Consider the following 21884-nt stretch of genomic DNA (forward strand, 5'->3'; position numbering starts at 1 on the left):
TGTGCCCAGAAGCAGATTACTTGTTTTACAGTGCCTTGAAAAAACAGTGAAGTTTTTCACATTTTAAGACAACCTTGAACTTCAAAAGGTTTTCAGGGAGATTTTATGTAATTAAGCCGTCCAAAGTAGCATTGTGAAGTGGAAGAAAAAGATTTTTTTTAAATGCAGATAAGAATCTGAAAAGTCAAGCTGCTTTTTATTCACGTCCCTTTAGTCTGACCTTTGTAATTAAAATCCAATGCAGCCAGCTGCTTCCAAAAGTCATTTATTTAGAGAATCGTGTCTAACTGGCCTTAATTTCATCTCAGTACAAATACAGCTGGTCTGTGAAGGCCCCTGAGATTTCTTTGAGGACACCGTAACAGATTCATGAAGACCACGAAACACACCAGACAGGTCAGGGATAAAGTTCTGGAAAGCTTTAAAGTTTTCAGATATGAAGCAATGCTTCAGTCTGAGCATAAAATGGTTCTCTGCAGAAACTTACAGAACCTGTCAGTTAGACAACTGTTACTGTAGTTTTGTACCAAAATCTGGCAGAGATACAATTAAATTAACACTATTTGGTCTTTTTCAGAATTACTGCCAGTCAAGATGAAAGCAGTGGTTTTCAATATGTGTTTAAGACTCCTGGCTTAAGCACACAGTCAAAGTCAGGAGTCCAGTCAAAGTCCAAATCTAAATTAGAATATGTTGGAAGGCAAAATGTGTAAAAGTTCATGGGTTATGATTGACTTTCTTTTCTTCTGATATCAATTTAATCAGAGAGGAAATGAGTCAGTAACAAGTACTCTGATATTTTCTATCTTCTTAACTCATTTTGATTTTTAAAACTGGGCAAAATGACCCGTTCAACAGATCCAGTTGTGTCTTTCTATTGCATTATGTTGTATTTAATAAGAACCTCAATGAGTGACAGTTTTGAAACTAGTTCTCAAAGCGAGCACCAAAAGAGCTCAGTCTGTACATGTTTGAGTTGAGCTTCTCAATAACTTGAATGAGTTTTGCACATGTAGATATTACAGTGTCAGAGCTACTACAGTAAACAGCACAGCCATAAATTCATAATCTATTCAATAATGTGTGCCCATCCTGAGCTCCAGTAGATTCAGAAGGTTAAATTAGCATAAATTCTTCCTTTGGTTCCTTTGAATAGTTTTCCAACGGCCTCTGACAAGATCATGGTGATGTTTCTGAGCACTCTTCCATGCATTATTTTGTTAGTTTCAAGATGAAGCTCTCCCCTGTGCTGTTTGTTTCATATGCACACACAAGTTTCTATGTAATTCAAACGAAAGCTTTAACTTCACCCTATGACAGCCGTTCTGCATCTTTAACCTTTTGTTGCCAGGTCTGCAAGAGTTCTTCAGATCATTATTACATTAAAAGCTCAGGCTCTGGGTAAAAATGCAATTGGCACATAGGTGGAATAATGTTGCCATTAAGGACTCCTAGAACCTGCACAGACTTCAACGCTGAATCTGTGGGAGTAACCCACCGAGACGACCTCAAACCTTGTAATTGGAACCTTTGTACTTCTTTGTTGACATTGTTTTGGTCATAAATGTTTGTGTTTTTTTTTAAGAATCGGTGGCCTCAGAAGCACAGAAGAAGTCTCCACTACTTTCAAATAACTTGTGCATTTCTGGCAGAAAAAAGAGAAAAGGTGACGGGGGAAAGACAAGATCACTTTGTAAACAATGTAAGAAAGTGTTGCCATGCAATGTTACTTGACATGCCACTGACTGACATTTTCAAGCAGACCAATTTAGGTGTGCTATTCTTTTCTTTTTTTCCCTTTCTTTTTTTTGCTTTGATGTGCTGTAGCCCCAAAAGCGGAGATAATAAAGACCATAGATGTTAGCTTAGCATCACACAGTCAGTCTCCACGGTAGGTTTTTCTGAATATCATGATATTTGGTGTTTGAACTATTAAAATATGCTTCTCTAAGATTTGTTCGGCGGGGTCTCAAGTATTTGCTAATTAGAAATAGGCAGGTCTATGCAGTAAATGCTGCTGGTGGTAGTAATGTTAACTGTTTTATTCAGTTCCTGAAGAAAAAAAGTGACATTGTGAATTTTTTTATAAAACATACATAAACATGAAGCATTATAGAAATATATTTTTTACATGAATTTGCAACCACTACATACACAAAAGCAATAAAATCAAGGAAAAAATATCAATTGGTAGAAAATTTACAAAATAAAATCTTCCTAAAGAAGATTTTACGTAACATAACTGCAAGCAAGCTTTAATGTTTTCATTGATTAAAAGTTAATTATTTTTTGACTAAGACAGATTAATCTGCTATCTAATTAAAAATACAAGTGCTTGCAAAATGTCAATTTTATATGCAACTTCTTTGAGTGTTTAGCTGTAGTACAGAACACTGTTTGCAAAGGGATCAAATGTTTTTTCAAACGTAAAAAAAAAAAAGATCCATTACATATGAAGTGATAGGCATTTTGCACAAATGTATGTGACTGATGCTGCCAAATTATTTTCCCTTCCCATCACTCATTGATAAAAAAAAGACAGATCTTTCTTTCCTCCACAGTGAAGAGCTGATAGAAGACTGACCGCGTGCCCCTCTGACTGCATTCTGCTTTTCGTTTAGCAAGAGACACAAACTAATTTAGCATGGTTGTGTGCAAAGCATTATGCATGTCTCACAGGGCAACTTCAAACACTTATGCAATTAAAGAGCAACAAACTTGCTGGGAGGAATGTAATCCTGCTGCAACATTAGGGAAAGAATTCAGAATACAAATGGTATTTCACAGCTTCGCTGGGTGTGTAATCACGCTGGTTTGTATAAACTTTGACAACAAAAGGCACCTGGTTTGATGTGATGGACGTTTTGTTTTGCATCAAGTCATAGGTGACATGCCTCCAGGTGGTATTCACACCTGAATTCAACAAACAGTTTGCGAGCCTGGCTCCTGCGCGGCAAAAATAAAAGACAAAAGCCCCATCCACGGCAAGGGCCATTGATTTAGATAATTTTATGCAGGAAAATGATTTCCCCCATGGCCATTTTCACGAAAGCACATTGTGAGCAAAGCGCCCCACACCCCAACACTAACGTTAGAGCACTGCTCACTATCTCCATAAATTGCGGATCCTGTTCAAAACACCTTGAGGCTTCCGGTGTAAAACTTCCTCCAAACACATTACGGTATGATATAGTGCAACATCTTGATGTAAAATCCATCCCAGATTTTTATCTGAGCAAAAGCAATCCAGCGGCAGAAGGCAATAGATGGATTTCAGAAAAGGCAGCGCTGCAATCTGATCAGCCGAGCAGAGAGAAGACTCGACAACAGTCTGCATATCACTTAAGAGCTAAAAATCCTCACCGTCCGTTTTCAGTGTCAGAGGAGTCGGCGGGCTCAGAACCCTGGTGCTCGTCACCGCGTTCTTCACCAGACAGATGTAGCTTCCGACATCCGAGGGCTGAACTTTAGAGATGTACAGGTTCCCTGTGACCTGGGAGATGAAGCGGCGACTGTCCTCGGCGACAAATGAGGGGAACTCATTAAACACCCAGCTGTATATTATCTCTGTGGAAGAAAAGAAAAAAAAGAGGGCCCATTTATGTCTTACATTCGTTTCCGAGGCTGACCTACTCAGTATGCATGAGAAAGTTCAACCCTTTGCTACATAGAAGTGTAATGGTGTGAAAATGCAAATCTACTGGCGTATTATATGTATCTTTAAAAAAAAAAACACCCAGGATTCTCTTTACAGAATACAGTCAAAGGACCATTTGGGGTTCATTGTTGATTTGGAGCTCATTTCAATCCTCAGGTGATATCTGGAACTGGGATTCAGTGTGATGGACTGATTCCAAAAAGCGTGTGTGTCATCATTGTTTAGGCTCACAAACAGCTGCAGTTACAGCAAAAATAAACAGGAAGAGATCAAGCAAAGGATCATAAGACATAATCATTCCTGAGTACATGCAGAGTCTTGTAGACCCATTTGAACTTCACATATTGTTGCAATAAAACCAAAGAAATTGCACTTTAAAAAAAAATAGATTTCATGTGACAGAACCACACAGAATTGAGTACATTTGTGAAGTGAAAGGAAAAGAAAAGCTTACAAGGTTCTCAAAGGTCCTCAGTCGATTTGTGGAATCGCACTTCGCTGCAATTACAGATGCAAGTTCTTTGGGATATGTCTACAAGCTTTGCACCACCAAAAACTCAATTTATTTCCCCATTTTTAGCGGATTCGCTCAAACTCAGATTGAATGAAGAGGGTCTAAACAGCAATTTTCAGGCGTTGCCACATATTTTCTTTTGGATTTAGGTCTGGATTTTGACTGGGCCATTCCAACACATGAATGCGGTTTGATCTAAACCATTTCATCTCTGTCTGTAGGTTTAGGGCCCAGATAGAAGGAGAAGCTCTACTCAAATCCTCTGCCGCCTCCAAAGGGTTCGATCAGGATTTCCTAGTATTCAAGCTCTGTAGTTTATACACTTTCTATGTTTTCTGTGTAATCAACAGTTTCTATTAATACAATTTAGATCTATTCCGTTAAAGTTTAGCTGTTATTAATGTGCCAATGTCAATTTTATAGGGGATAAATGACTTTATGTTAATCCCTTATCAAATATATGCTGATCCTTCTGCACATACCCAGACTCAGCTCGACAATCGAAGATGAAGAAGTCAGAAAACGCAGAAAGAAGGAGAGTTCTAATCATTTACCACTTTTACTGAAACTACTTTTTTTATTACAACATAATCTTTTCCAAAAAAAACAAAGATCATAGCTCTGGTAATTTGTCTTTAAAGTGTCATGTTTCCTCTCTATCAACATGGACCAATATTTGCCAAAGAGAAACATCCAAACTGAGTCAAGAAAAGGGAAATACACTTTTCACAGCTCAGTGATTGCCAACGGAGACCTATTTAAATTTGAGTGGATTTGAATGTCTTTAAATCCTCCCACAACCAATTTAACCCAAACACAGTTTAAAGTCTAATACGAATTTCACTTGTGGCACACTAAGACTCACAAGAACATTCATCAAAGTGGCACATTCAACGCTTCTGTCCAATCAAAAAATATAGATCTTTTGATTGAATATTCTCTATTTTGTTAATGTAATTCTCACTTGAAATGAAATCTATAAACAGATGTGCATTAATATAAAATATCAACTGCTCAGAGTGGCAGATTCCTCTTTTTTTTCAACAAGTTAAAACAAATATTTCTAGAAGAGAAACATTTTGTGTGAGTTATTTACATAAAACTTAATCATGGATGAGTATCCAACCAAATAAAAGCTATTTTCCTCAAACAAGAATAATTAATTTAAATATCAATTGGTATCCAGTCTTCTGGGATATGTGTCTAACAGCTTTGCACATCTTATCCATCTACTATCTTCCGCTCATCCCGGGTCGGGTCCTGGGGTGAGCAGCCTGACTAGGGAAGCCCAGACTTCCCTCTCCCCAGCCACTTGAACCAGCTGTTCTTGGGGAATCCCAAAGCGTTCCCAACACGGCCCCTCTAGTGTGTCCGGGGTCTTCCTCAGGGTCTCCTCCCAGTGGGAGGCTCCCTGGGGGCATCCTAACCACATGCCTGAGCCACCCCAACTGGCTCCTCTCAATGTGGAGGAAACTCATTTGTGCCGGTTGCATCTTTAAACTCGATCTCCTGCTCCATTGTTCCCTCATTCGTGAACAAAACAGATATACTTTGACTCTTCCACTTGGGGCAGGATCTCTTCCCCGATCCGGAAAAGGGACTCTACTGTTTTTTGGCTCAGCTGTGAGCTGCTCCAGCGAAAGCTGTACATCTGATGAAGCCAGCAGAACCACATCTTCTGCGAAAAGCAGAGACGTAATCCTAAGGTCACCAGAACAAATGCCCTCAACAGCCATTGCTGCGCCAAAAACATCCGTACATAAATGTTCTGAACAGAATCAGTGATAAAGGGAAACCTTGGTGGAGCACAATGATCTCACCAGAAACAAATCCGACTTACTGCCAGCAATGCAGAGCCAGCTCCAACACCAGTTGAACATCCTACCAGAGTTCCCCCTACCGGACACGGTCGAACGCCTTCTCCAAGTCCATAAAACTGATGATTCACATCTACATTGATTTTCTTACAAAATTGTTTAATCTCACTCAAATTGGTTGCCTGTGAAATTTTCAAGTTCTGCCACAGATTATGAGATTTTGCTGACGGTCATTCTAACATGAGTAAGCTCTAAACTAAACAATTTCTAGTTGTATGTTTGAGATGCCTGACCTGATGTCAAGTAAAACCTTTATCTTTTTCTAAAGTTGTAAGTATTTTTTCCATCTTCTTACAGACTTGGTCTGGCAGTAAAAAGTGTTGTGGCAACATGTGAAAACATTCATGTATTAAAACTAATCTCCTCACACTGCTCAATTTTTATTTGTGATGACAATTGTGCCACGTGCTATTGGGAGACATAAAGTAACAGCTTTTGCAAAGTAGTGTCAGCTGGAGGGCAGGATGGGTAATTTTCTGATATTAAGAGGAGTTTTTAGCTTTTTGAGCTGAAAGAAAGAACAAGACCGATCTGCCACTGTGCCCTGCTGAGTTTGTTTGCATCTCTGAAAATACCGCTTCAAGGTGCAAGTTCCTGGATGAGTGTTTTGCTCCACGGGTCAACTTAATGCAGCACAGCATGAATGTTTTACACTATGTCACTGTGACTGATACCTGGATCAATTATAGTTTACAGGAGCAAGGCTGCAACAAAACTAAGGACGGCAGAAAATCTATATTTCCATCATCCTCCTATCCCCTCATAACACTGTGCACCATGTGTGATTTTTATTAAATGTCAATCACAGTTATAACTGTGGACAGAAAAATATGCACATGTAATTACTTTTCAAATTAAACGCACAAAATGCAAGATGTTGTGAGAGACAAAATTCCTTACCCAGATTCCAGTTACAATGAGCTGCAAACTTTGGACTTTTTTTTTTTTTTTTCGCAAATGACAGAAACCCTTAGCAAACATCCCCATCACTAGGAAAGCATGACATGCTGATGAACAGGAAACCTGTAAGTGTCTGGGTTTGCATAATTTAAAACAGATGACAGCCGTGGGCAGAGATCTTGTGCGATTTGTCTATCGTAAATAATTGGCTACTGACATCTCACTCAATTTCTCATAATCCAAAGAAAACATAAACTCTGAGAATCTGTGTCCCGGTTTTGTGCTGACTGCTCATCATCTGAAAGGCATGATGATGAGACTTCTTACGAAATGGAGACACTGATTTATGTTGGAGCTCAGTAAAAGGAAAGCTCCTGTTACCTGGCGAATGAGGAGGAGGGGTACACATGAGCACCACGCCTTGGCCTTCACGCACCGACACGCCGCCCCGGGTCCTCGCACTGAAAGCACCAAGGTCTAAAATGATACAAAACGAAAAGCAGCATTAGCGAAACCAAACTTTGATATGTTTTCATGTGATTGCAAGGAAAAGCAAAGTGTGTCTCATCTCCTCAGGAAGCCAAATGAGTTAATACAACGGATTAGTAAAGCTTGTTTCAAATCCCTGTTTTTGTTCTAGCTGGATTCAACTCGGTGATGAATCTCAACAAGAACTGCTTAAACTGGGCTTCAGCAAATGCAGGCGGCACTGAGGTAAAATGGTAAAAACTCGGATCGTGTTAAATTCTTATAGCAGCTACAGTCAGTTTGTTAATTCCCCTTCAGCGTCCAACTTCAGCAGCTTCATGGACGTTCTACCTCCCCACCAAATGCACCTGGTTTCATCGTTATGCTGCAGACAGACAAACAATTGACGTCATATCAATTTCATATTATCGCAGAGTGATAGAAATAAATGAACAAGCTCATGATCCATGTTTGGTCTTTATGTCCAAACCACTACTGTTCCATAACTTTGCACATTACTGCTGAGCTGTTGGGCAATTATTCCTCAATGGCTTGTGAAAGCTGCATTTCTTGCACATTTAGCAATAATGGTTCATTGACTTCATTTTAAAGTGTGCCACACAGCAATGCAGAGTTTAATTTGATGTTCTCGTCTCACAAGTAGCTTTTTTTAATGCTTCAGCTCAACCTGTGCTCACAATGAATGTCGTCCCACAGCGTGGTAAAGGATGAAGCAAGAAGATGCAAACAAAAAAGCAGCGCTAATGTTGACTGCAAAAATGAATAGTGGTGTCATGAAAGCCAGATTAGCCATGACAAGCAATAAAATAAAAGGGTATAGGCAGGCGCATGTCAATAAATGATCATATTAAAAAATACATTGATTTAAAAAATCTAAAGCAAAAATTTAAAATTCCACTGCTTTATTACACACTTATCTATATTTTACTTTCAAGGTGACACCACTAATGGAACCCTAATTTCTAGGAAATGTTTACATAAGACCAATAAGATTGCTTTAGAAAGCAGAAAGGTTTATGCAATATGCATGGCCACATATTAGCTTACACAATTATAAGCCACAAAAGGCCATTGTTAAAGAAGTTAGCTGTGCAGGGTGTTGTATTCATATCAATGGAAAGTATAATGGCAGTCAGAATGAGGTGCACAACCAACATGGATATCAGCAGCCTTACAGCTGCAGTAAGTAACTTTTACAACAATGTTTTTTTTACGTATTTGTTAAAATCATCAAAATGGCCAGACAGTACAATAAGAAACAGAAAATCTGAAAAAATTAGCTACTCTGCCTTTTTCCTGTAGTCCTACTACCATTAGGAGAAACACTCTGTCTGGTAAGAAACAACCAATCAGAGCCATAAGGACGGTCTTAGCACCGTCAGTCACCCTGATGACCTAACATGACAAGAAAACTGGTCATCCGTCGCCATCAGTGGCCATGCTAACAAGCCTGCACAGGATCTGCAGTGCAGCAGAGAGCAACAGGGAGGGTGTGAGCAGCACGTATACCAGTGTGATTGACACTGCTACGCTCTTCCTCCTGGTTCTGATTGGTTGCTTCTGACAGGGAGTGGCGCATTTCTGCAGGTGGCTGTAGGACCACAAGAAAAAGGCAGAGAAAGTTGATTTATTTCACAGATTATGTGTCTTATGTGAAATGGTTTGTGGAGCCATTCACAGCTGCTGGTGTTGCTCCATTATGTTTCATTTGGTCTACAGTCAATAAAAACAGTCTGGAAACTTTAGACCAGGGGGCTCCTTTAAAAAAGTATTGATGCAATATTTCACACACAAGCAGCTCAGAGCAACTATTCAGATCTTACATTTTACATCCCGTGTTCGCAAGTCTGATTGGACATTACCATATCAAAAAAATTGGTGTTGCTATTACTCCTATATCATATTATATTTTATAACTTTAAATATTAAAATTACCAGAAGACACTCTGCCATGCCCTCGACTTTGTGTGCTAAAAACAACCCACACACAGCATCTAGCAGCTGGTGGACGGATTCAGTGCATTCATTCAAGAATAAATGTTCACACACATAATTTACACCTAATAACAAGGGAGTGTAAAAACAAATAAAACAAGGAGGCCAAAGAGTAAATATTATGCATTAATAAAAGCTCTCCCCGCTGAATCTGCATGGAAAAAAGTTAAAGTTGCTTGTATACTGTCATATAGAGAGAAAGAGAAGGAGAGACAGACTACAGGTGCAAAGAAATGAAGCAAAACTACTAACAATTTAAAAAACAAACAGAAAAAACATTAAGAACTGCAAGCTGTGATAATAAAGACAAAATTGTGCCATTAATTTATATGCACATTAGCATTTAGTGTTCTAATTCCAAAAGGAAGTTCATCACTGGAATCAAAATACAAGTTTACAAAAGCATAGATTAAAGTTTCAAGCTTTCATTTAGACATAACGTACGACTTCTGTAACAATGTCAGAAGAAGAAGAATAGGACTTTACTAACATGTTTACGCCTATGATCCATTTTAAAAACTTTAAATTACACTTAAAAATTAGAAAATTGTACTATATAATACTTTATACAGGAAAAATCTCTTGAGACTCATTTACAAGACAAACCTGGATACATCACAAAACTATAAAAACAATACAATTTAACAATTCTATAAGTGTTTTGTAGATTGTAATAAAGTATTATCTTAAGGGTCAGGAAGGAAAGAAACACCATGGATCATACTGGTGCATTCGGGTCAAAGCAACAGAATTTGAGAACACTCAGTTATGATAGTCAACAGAAAGCGAGAGAGAGCATAATATGAGTTAGGAGAAAATAAATCGGTCAATCATTTGTATAAAATAAAATATAGCTATAAATAATTATTAAAAACAGCACACAATTGGCAGCAGGTACGCCAAAGAGAAAAGAAGCCAATCAGCTGTTGCGGGGATAGCATAATTGGTGTTGGCACAACAACTTCTATCTGAAAGCTAGGACCTAAACCAGCTGAGGTCGTGATTCCAGCCAAGAGAATCTTATGATCCACATTATCAAAGGCAGCTGTTACGTCCAATAACAACTGAGTCTGGAATCCCCTTAGATGACAGCCAATTCAAGCACAGGAGCTCAGTTTGAAGTAGAGCCACGGTGCAGATCCAGGTTTCTGTGATGGTTCTCAGGTTGCCACCCAACAGAAAGACCTGTCATCACAGATCATTTGGCATTCAATGAATCTTTCTTGTTGACAAACGTACTGCTAATGCATGGATGGAAAGCAAATGATTGTTTACTTTGTTCAATATTGATTTGACAGCAAACAACTCAGTGCAAGTTTCTACTGCTTCATTTCTAAACCTTTTAAATTCTGACACGTCAGTCATTGTTATTAATGATGCTTTAAGGCCTTTTCAGATGTACAAAAATAAAGCTGTTAAATCAGCAGATAGCACAAAATTAGTTTCCAGTTTTAAGGTATAGATTTCAAAATCCCTGCGTCAAAACCATTTTTTTTAGTCCCTGCTGTTTAAACTCTTTTTAATGAAATACTACAGACCTGCAGTTTTCTCCAGTTATGTGCAGTGCTGAGTAGTGCTCTCATTCACCCTTTTGAGTCTGATGGTGAAAGAAGGGGAAACCTCATGAACTTTTCCCCTTGGAAAGAGAGGGAGGTAGCTGTTTGGAGATTTTGCTGGTAGCAAAATGCAAAGACTGTCATGGCCTGTCTGCCAGAGGAGTGCAACTCATCATCATTCTACAGAAGCACTGTTCTGAAATGGGAAAAAAAAGAAATGAAAGATGGCAGTAAGGTAAACATATCGTCTTACAGTCACGCCCAAAATAATTCATATCAATGACAAATTTAGGTTTAAAGTAACCTTGAGTTTCACCAACATGTTCTGAGCCCAACCAGAGTCCATTGAATTTTGAACAGGTTGCTGTTGAAAATGAGAATTTGTTCTCAATCAACATACTGGTAAAAAGACAAACTTTAAAAAAAAAATCTATGGAGGGATCTACAGGAAGTCATCCAACCTCAAAAACATGAACCTCAAGATATATTGTAAAAATACCAGTGGAACCAAGCAGAACAAGTTGGTCAGCATCTATAAAATGGGTTTGATCAAAAACCAATAAAAATAACACGAAAGGTAAATTCTGGGCTTGACTGTCAAGTCACAAGGTCCTTCAGTGGCAACAGGAAGTCAGACTGGACTGCAGTGAGATGCTTTGTTTTACTCCTGAGCTCTCAATTTGACATGGAGCATTAATAATCTAATGATGTAGTTATCTTATTGAAAAACTTTGATACAAGGTAATAATTTATAATCTAGAGAATAGAAAGAAAGACCCCAATTAAGCTAATGGTTAAAGTTAAAGGCAAATTAAACAACACTATCACATATTTTAGCTTAGTTAATGTCAAACTTCTACTACACAGAGGTTTGTGTGTGTTCTCTCAATTTGTCACACACACACACCCACGCACACACGCACGCACACGCACACACACACACACGCACACACACGCACACACACACACACGAGTGCATCATCATTTTTGATTAATAATTAACAACCATTCATGGCAGAAATGCTCACTAAATTACACACCTTCACTGAGTAATTTTGTTGCAAACATAGCAGTATCTCACACCTTTCTACCAAACACTTTTGAGTCATCAGCGATGTATTTATTTTAAACTAATGTGGCCTTTTGGCTGCCAATCCCTCCCTCGCAACATTTTTTTAGTTCAGACTTCGCAGCGCTGCAGCTACAAGAACAAAAATATGGAAGGGCTGTAATGGTACAAAAATCGAGATTTGATATATCCTTGGTTTTAAAGTTCTGTTATGGTATGTTTTAATCAAAACACAAAATGATTTATGCTTGTACTTGTGCATATACTCTAGGTATACTACTTGTTTATATATTCTGCACATCAAAAAAATTAATTCTCCAAGACAAATTACCTCAATCGATAAAAACAAAAGATATTCTTATTGTATTTCTAGTCAGATACACCTGTTGTAACTGCACAGGAATTCAGACTTGAGCATATCCAGTTTAAGCCTCTCATTAGAACACACAGTGATGGTTGTTTTCTTTGGGAAATGTTTCCAGGCAACTGGAAAATAAGACATTTAACAACTGAAGCAGGAAATAGTTTGGTTATCAGTGGGAAATCAGTGACACCAACATAAACCTACACTAACATCACACCGTCATTTGAGAAGCCGAATCTAGACGCTGTGGTGGCTTAGCATGTCAAACGTTTAAGAGAAACGAATTTGTGATGCAGGTTAGGATTCAGAAAGAACAAAGATTAATCAAAGATGATGCTGTTTAAATACAATTCCTGGCTTGCCAAAATTTTCCTTTTGCAAATTAAAGGAAAGCAACTGATAAATGCATTTTTAATAATGTACAGAATCATTAGGGCTTCCCTTGAAAGCATGTACCTGTGTGAACGTTTCTGGTACTGATGAAATTTGCAGCAGGAGTTCTAAAAACGTGCTCAATGCAAATCACACGTTTGAAGGTCAGCGGGAAATCAATCCATGGACATGAACAAATGGTACTGCAGAATATGTCTGAGTCCCGTGTTTGTGTCGATCTTTCAATGCTCGACTCGGAGCAACACTTTAATGTCATTACCGCAGCTCTGCTTAGAGAGGCTCGATACCTGAGCCTCTCGTCTGCAGAAGGAGAGAGAAGAAGTCTTTGGGGAAAAAGATCAGAGGCCCTCCAACCTGCCGGCTGCCTTCAAAGTTGTGGCTAAAAAACAGCTCAAGAGCGAGTTCGGTGGCTCAGAATTTCAAAACAAAAATAGCAATAAATAAGAATCCTACTAGACCATGTAGGCAATGGAGTGCATGACCACAGGATGCAACATAAAGAGCCTTGACCAGACTTTCCTCTTCACAATCTTCATCGAAACTGCAAACCCTCTGGATGAGACGCTGTAGCAGAGGGTTGCGCAATTTTTTTTCAGCTGATTTCTGAATGAACAAATGATTTCACCCCATTCGGTTGGTGTTTCTATGAACATAAAAACTCAAAGTTCAACATTTTAATATGCCAGTAAACTGCACAGCACAAGTTAAACGATGAATGATTTATCCCGTGTCAAAGCAATCTAGACCATTACTGCTTTAGATTATCAGGAGAAAAATAATCCTGAAGCAGGTAAAGCAATCAGCTGAACCGCTGCATGAAAATGAGCAGAGTGACCATAAAAAGGGAAGAAGTAAGGCTTCACGCAGAGAGATAAATACACACTGTTTGATATGAGGAAAGAGCGAGGGAAGGTTTTGCATTCAAATGTGGGCAGCAGGGCACCTTTATTACTTCCTGCTGAACACTCAGACAAATCCTGTCTTAAAGAAATATAGTCTGTATTTGGAAGCTGATGAAACATAAATAAAATAAAAAACTGTGGGTACAGGTCATTATTGAACTAAAAGAGGAATTAACTCTGATCATAGATTTAAATATGTTTCAATGCCAGATCTGATATTTTCCACAAAATTCCCTAAAAACAACTTTAACTAACTTGTGGCGTTAGGGCCGAAATTAAGACTCCTGCGTATTCAGTGGTGGCTACTTCCTTATCACAGAGGCTGCGCTGGAAAGCAACTACTCCTTTACGTTAGCACTGAAGAGGCTAATGACTTGCATACTTTGGTGACCTGCTTTATTGGACATGTACTTTTTCTTTAAAACAAGAAAATGGTTGACATAAAACATCTGTAAGCGACATGCATTGATGTCTTCTTTTGATATAACTCATAAGACGGTAACAAACACGGCCAGGTGATCCAGATTTCTTTCCTCAACCAAACTCTCCAAACAAACATGTATAAAACACAGAAATCTCTTTAATTCTTCAAATATGTGATGGGCTTAGCTTAAAGGTCATTTAAAAAGCTCATCCATTAGACAATTTGATTTCATATGAGATCATAGAATGATTAAGTAAATAAGTATTTCAGTAAAACATTTCGGTTTAGCACAGCTAATTCTCTGCTACACATATTATTTAATTAAAAAAACCTAAAATATATGTCTGTTGCGTGTTTATAAGTCAGACTAATTTCCTGTAATTTTATACAAAGCATCCAATAACATATTTCCGTACTCATTATTATCTCAACACATTAAGATTTTATCCGTTTACGGAAAATATATTATTGCATTCAATCATTTTTACTCTGCTTATCATGACATGATGTATTACTAGCAGATAAGCAAGAAAATTGAATAATGTTGCTTTTCCAATAATGGGATTATAGTCTGTAATTATGTCTCGTAATAAAGAAGAAAACAGCAGTTTGAATTTCTGCCTCTAAAATCTGTGTAGAGCTTTGATTATTTTATCTCTCGGTCTCCTCTGCGCTCTCAGTCGTTGTCGACTCACAAGGGTGAAGTTCCTCAAAACCAGAGAGCAGGACACTCAAAAGAGGAAGCAAAATGGACTCAAGGCTGCATCTCAAGGGTGTATCACTTGTGCTGAAGCAGAGATCGCTCGTTATCACCAAGTAAGAATAAAAAAAAAACAGCAAACAGGAAAAAAAGACAGCAGCTGCAATTTATCAAACAACCTCTGAAAATGCAGAACATAAACCTGCAGAAAGAAGATGCTCCTTGTGCACTCAACCCATTTCCCCCCTTAGTATTCACAACCACAAGGTTTTATACATAAATATGAATAAGCTACAAGAAGCAGCAATGACATGGCTGAGCTGAATGAGCTTTATGTATTCCATGCGTGAGCCGCACCTGCAGAGTTGGGTTTCTTTGTATTTCAGCAGTAATAGGAGAGTAACAAGGATGAACAGCAGGAACAGAGCTGTTTTAGTTACTTTTATGCAAAAATGTTTCAGACTGTGCAGCTCAAGGATTTTGGAGACTAATATTTATTTAACAAAAATCAAGAGTGCCGTGTTCTCTAATGTTTTCTGCATATATTCATCAATGAAACACACACACACACAACACACACACACATACACACAATCACAAACACAGAGTTTGTGTTTGACTATTAGTAAAATCAAGTGAAAATCTGTCCATTCTCTATCCATACTTGCTTATCCTGGTAGCAGAACAGAAAACAATTTTTGATGTGCATTTTGGGTTTTCTTTAAAGATCCAAATCTAAAATGTATGTTGTGCAATTTTCCTTCCCCTCTATTCTGATACCTGACAATGCAAGACATCCAGCGTGATAAAGGCCAGCAGAGATCCACGTTTATGAAGCACGTATCAGTTGACAGGACTGTAAGAGTCTAACATGGTCAGACAGAAGTCAATCTGTTGACATGATGCCACTTGGTTACGGGACGTTCATTTTCACACAAACTCTTCACGGTTCAAAAGAGAAGAAGGATCCCACTGCACTGCATGTTGTGTGTGACAGTTTACAACAGCATGGGAAACAGTGAGAAACGACTATTACAAGCTCAAAAGTTTGGAAGAACAGAAAATAATTTTATTTTAATTTTATTTTCCATGGCAAAATACAAAAAAAATGACAGAAGGAAGGTTGGTGGGACTTGTGTCTGCTGCATCAGACCAGAACTAAGCAGGGACAGATCAGTGTTCAGGTCCAACAGAACGCACTTCCTCACAGCCTCTTACTCCTTCAAAATATCCATTTGAATCGTTGGAAAGCCGGTTTCTCTGGCTGGAAAATCAACCATGTCAGAAAGGCTCAAAATCCAGACATAAGTCCAATTTAGTATCTATACCAAGACTTAAAAAAAACAAAGTTCAACACTTACCATCCAATCTGATTGTGCTTCAGCTATTTTACAAAGGTCTCTAGACGTGTGATGCAAATTATGGCATCCAAAACACCTAAACAGTTACTGTAATGCAGTGTATCACAGAAATATACACATAAAAAAATACAATGACATTTCTCGTTTTTATTTTTCACAACCTTTCAAAACTATTTATCGTTTCCTTTCCACTTCCCAAGTCTGCACCAGTTTGTGTTGGCCTATCACATGCTATCCCAGTAGCAGACACCGGGATGTAAATGTAATATGTTAATTTAACAGTACCGTTATTTGTTTTGGTACCAGCGCACTCGGAATCAAAACATAAAACCTTGTTGGTTTGGCAGTCGGCACCAAAACCACAGTTTGTAGCAGGTGAGCTGTGGGATTTGCTGCTGACTCAACTGCACAACTGAGTCACATGTTTATTCAGTGAGCGATTCTTCAAGGTTGCAGAGCTCACCGTACAGCATGAGTAAACAGTGATATTGTAGAAAAACACATGGAGTTTATCGTGGAACTTTAAGGCAAATATAGGCAAATTTTTTTGCAGCAGCACTTTTTAAGCCTGGCACAGTCTGTCATTACTCCATCTCTTCAGATTACTCCCTGTCAAGACTCTAACAACAGGATACTGACTCATCTGTCTGCCAGAAAATGACCTGTCTGCTAGAAAATCCAACATTTTGTAGAGGCGGTTTAGGTGAAGCTGATGTGTGACAAGCAGCCATCATATCAGCTGACACTCCTGCCAGTCAGCCATGCGTGACCCCAAGCATATAATCTCAGAATATGTTTGAAGAATTAATCTCAGACTCCCACCGAGGAACAACATCCAGGAACTTGTGTGTGTGTGTGTGCGTGTGTGTGTGTGTGTGTGTGTGTGTGTGTGTGTGTGTGTGTGTGTGTGTGTGTGTGTGTGTGTGTGTGTGTGTGTGTGTGTATATGCACATATATATTCTTGCAATGCATTTTTATTCTGTCGGAATGTCTGCTCTTCTTGATTTTGTAGTTGTTTAAGTCATCTAACATAATCTAATCTAACATCCATTACTGTCTCTAAAGTTCCTGCTAGAGTAACAGTTGCTACATGGATGGGGCGTTTTAAACCAGGTACCAGGATGACGAGGAGATGTTAGTTTTGAATGATTAGTTTCAGCAGGAGTCTATGACAAGACTTCCCTCCTAATATCTGCTGTTAATCCACCATCTGTGATTACATCTGTCCCATTCCTAAATGAACCATGTAGGCTGATTTGTACAATCAGCTTTTAACAGTCACAACCTTTCATCATGAGCATTTCCAGCACAAGTGCTTTTTAAGTGCTCATAAACTTTGTTGTTCAAAAAAAATGTCTGGATGTTGGAAAACAAATTATGAATGAGCTTTTTGGTTGGCAGATGATGAGTTCAATATTTGCAGATTTTTCTGAGAAAGTAATTCCAAATTTTGTATTTAAGAAAAATTACCTATTCACAGATTTTCTAACAAATCATATCAGAAATTTCTGAAAGAAACTGAAGCTGAAACACTTGGGTATAATGTCACTTGGCACATTACTGGCTGATGTTTGCATTACAAACCGACAATCGAGGACCGACGTTCATTTTATAAACCCAAAAGTGAAGAGGAGGGAGACTGTTGATACTAGATCCTAATGTAGCACCAAGACAATTTCTGCTGTGCATATCGGTGCAAATTGTGATATATTTCAAGTTTGCACTATTAAAATATGCAGTTTTAGAGAGGGTTTCAGCTATCTGTAGGCTAACACCCACTGTGCTATCAAAGCAGAGTGAGAACGCTTGAGTTAGCCTAGCACTTCACAACGCAACTCTATAAAGACATGCAGAATTTGGACAGAAGTAGAAAACGTATATAATTTTAGTGAAAAACACACGTTTGTGCATCTGTGAAGATACACAGCTCACATTGGGGATTGAACAACATCAAGGACTGACAGTCCAGCGGACAGAAAACAAAGTGCTGCTGTTAAGACGTGCTCAAAGTTTTATGCTGCTTGTCTGCTGTCTCAGTCTGCTCCCATGTAACATTTGTATGTCAGATTAGAAATGACATCTTGAAGAAACCTACTAGTTGCATGGCAACTACGATTCAGTTCAGCTCTGCCACAAATGGGAGCACTGTAAGCTAAAGTTATTGATTTTAGTGGACAACTCAGCACTTTCACTCAGAGGTCAGTTGGAAAAGCCATCATAGAAAAACTGCTGTGTGGCTGGGGGAGCAGGAGGTTTCGGAAAAATAAAAATGAATGAACTTTTATTTTGTTAAACCTCGGGAGAAATAAATCGATCTGCCTTATCTGCTCAGAGAATTTAATAGTAAATGTCTGCTAGAGGTCCCTAAAGTTCAGGGGTGAAAAATACAAACTAGAGGCTGAGCTTCAGAAATTTCACCGGCGTGTTGAATTACAGGAGACCTAAGATGTTATGCATGAATTTACTAACTGCAGTGAGCCAGTCCAATTAGGAAGAGTTTGGCATTTTTCAATGGGGGTCTTAATAAGCAATCAAATCTTTGGGAATCACTGGATTAAACTAACAAGTACATGACTTGAATTTGAAGCACAGCTTATTTATCTCAGTATATTCAAAGTACTTGGAGCGATTGCACAGGGGTTTCATAAACTAGCCCATCTTGCTGGCTGTTATAAAAGCAAGCAATTACTGACACAGATCATAAAACCCCTCTATGATGTGGCAGTCAAATTAGGTTTGAGCTTTAATCATCACAGCCACAATCATTTTAGTCTGAAAGACGGAAATGTGGACGGTAAAAGCTTAAACACCTTCTTTGAAATCCTGAATAAAAAAATAATAAAACCTCAAGGGTGGCTGGAAAGATCTTCTGCCATGCAAAAAAAAACAGGATGTAAGCAAAAAAAAGGGTAAAAATACCTTAATAATGAATTTGATGGATAATCCAAGCCAGCCAATAGTTTTTATGAAAAAGTATAAACAGCTGTCCCTGACTCAACACGAGGCAAATAAATGAGCATCTAAATGTTACACAGCTCATTTTCAGGCAGGTTGCATTTCTCAAGCGCAGCCTTCAACACACAAATATGACCCTTGACCAAAGTGAGGAGGAGGAAAAGATCTAGACAGATGAAGGCTCTGGTATTGGTTGAAATGCAGCATGTGTTGCTCCTAACGTAGCAGCGCTCTTAAAAAAAGGGGGAAAAAACCTTGTATCTGCGCTTCATTTTACCATCTGGGCATTTCTGTCTGCCAACACAGTCTGTCTTATATTTAAAGTGAGATCAGTTCATTCATACATTCATCTCACAAACCTACTTTACACACTCACACATGTACATTTGGAGTCAAGAATTAACACGGTGACCAAAATGATATATTTTTAGATGGTGAGGAGGAAAAAAAGGAATACAAACATCGGCACTAAAGAAGTTCTTACTCATAACTACAGTTCTTCTAATAGTACAAAACCATCCAGAGACATTAAGGTTTATGCTACTGAAGAAATATTAGTATTTGTTAGTCAGTCAATTAACTAAAGTAGTTCATGAGTCCTCAGATCCCGTCCGTGAGGCTCGGTGTCCTGCATCTTTTGGATGTGTCTCTGCTATATCACACCTGAGTGAAATAATGAAGTCATCATCAGGACTCTGGAGAACTTTTATTAATTATTTTATTAATAATTTTATTTATTAACTTTTTTTAATTAGCTCTGCAGGTGATTGAGCCACTTTACTTAGGTGTGTTGCACTGTGGACACACCTAAAAGCTGCAGGACAGCAACCAACTAGGTCTGAATTTGAAGACAGCTGTTCTAGTTCTAGAGGTTTCTCGTGGTGTTCTTTACTCCCTGCATGTTTCTATTTGAATATCTAAAAGATTTTGTGCACATTTGTAATGGAAATAAAGACCCATATGTACCATGTGTAATATTTGAAACAGTCTAAAACATTTTCAAAGGTTTGCAGAAGGTCTTCTTTTTCTAACATCACTTAATCCAGTCATTTTCACCCCACTATTTGACAACTTTTTACAATAGTTCTTTACTTTTCTTTATATTCCCACTCTTCTTGATTTGCCAACTAGCAATAAACATGGTTAAAACATAAGAATGCAAGTGCTAAAATAGAAAAAGGAAATTTGCCAAGAGCACTTCAAAACAAAGCAACTATTAGATCCAAGAAAAACAAAGAAAACCATGTACTTTTCTTTTAACTTACAGTTCAGTGGCTGAAAGTAGTAAGTTTCCAGTAAGTTACCAATAAGGCTGTTACGGTCACTGCTCCAAGGAAAACACTGAGTGCACCAGCGATGGCTTTTCCTCCAGGCTCAGTCTCCCTGCTCTTTTGTTATGTGCTGCCTTAGCGCGTGATGATGCTTTGGAGGTGGGCCAAGGGGGTTTAGCGGATGGAAAAAAAAAAAATGTACTTTTGGCTCTCATTTACCACTGAGACACCACAGTTAAGGGCATGCACCCAGTTAGGAGCGTAACTATACAGCATCAGACAGAGCCTGTGGGAACTGCATCCAGCATCTAAACCGTACTGCAGACCTTGTTGTGTTTATTCACCTCTGGAACCAAGATGGTGCAATTTCACTTCGATAGGGGGGAATACTGGGAGCATACTAAGTGCCTCATAAAAACAAAGTCAGTTTGACAATGTAAGCCTGAAAATGCAGAACTTTATTTCTGAGTATCAAACTATTGATTGAATTTTAAATTTCAAGCAGTAAAAACGTAACAAAATTCTAAAACAAATGAACACGGTTTCAAATTATTACTTTCATAGAACTTCTGTTTTTAACCATTGATTTAAAATAAAAAAATACCATTAAAACTGCACATGAAAACAGTCTCTTGACTCTGTGTATTTTGATGATCTCGTAAATGCAGCACGTCAGATGCTCCACCGCATACAGGAGCAAAAATCACAGAGTATCACAACATTACTAAATGTTAAATGCACCTGGACTTTTGAACTCAACTAAACCAGCAAGGTTTTTTTTCCAGGATATTTTTGTCTTTATTACAAGCTGGAGAAAAGAACAGGAGTAGTCCTCTGCCTCCAGCTAGCTAGCGGCTACTGCAAAGAAAGCTAAATTGTACCCAGATGGCTATAGCATTGTCTGGCTGATGCACCACAAAAAAAAGGCAGATAAACCTACACAGTTGTTGTTGTTGTACTCCTTGTAAGTATTTCCAATGATGAAAACATAATCTTTTGCTCAGACCTCTTTTTGTAATCTTGTGGTTATTTCACATGAATAACAAACACCAACATTAGAAAAAAAAATTACTTTTACCAGCTCCTTTTTTGATACAATTACTTCAGAATGTTTATCATTCTTTGCTTAGTCTTAAAAAACTGAGTTTTTGTCTTAAAAACAAACTTTGAAAACTGACATGAGTCCAATTACAACCCCTATCTCAGGAAATCAGTGGTCAAAGTGAACTGCTAAGCAGAAATTGAGTATAAAATTATTATTTTCCCACCTGAGCCACCATATAAATGAGTGGGGTTTTTTTATGGTAATGTTTCAACTTTGAGGTTCTACTGTTCTTTTACTCAACTTTCCCCTCAAGGAACAATTTAACATGCATTTGATTTATTAACTAGAGGCATTCCTGGACCGTTGGGTAATAATAATTCATAACATCTTATTCGCTCACTGTAAGCCAGA

At 38.2% G+C, this 21884-nt stretch overlaps 1 protein-coding gene across 2 annotated transcripts in view; it reads right to left on the reverse strand.

The window, feature by feature from the left end:
* Positions 1 to 21884, reverse strand: part of cntn5 (contactin 5) — a 161539-nt gene that overhangs the window by 73365 nt on the left and 66290 nt on the right. For both annotated transcript variants that reach the window (XM_017308391.2, XM_008426420.3), the window contains 2 exons: positions 7331 to 7426; positions 3364 to 3567 (listed from right to left, as the gene is read on the reverse strand). In XM_017308391.2, coding sequence (XP_017163880.2) covers positions 3364 to 3567; positions 7331 to 7426 — 300 coding nt within the window. The remainder of the gene's footprint in view (positions 1 to 3363; positions 3568 to 7330; positions 7427 to 21884) is intronic.

This window comes from Poecilia reticulata, chromosome 13 (assembly GCF_904066995.2).
Source record: "Poecilia reticulata chromosome 13, P_reticulata-male-v2, whole genome shotgun sequence".
Classification (NCBI taxonomy): domain Eukaryota; kingdom Metazoa; phylum Chordata; class Actinopteri; order Cyprinodontiformes; family Poeciliidae; genus Poecilia; species Poecilia reticulata.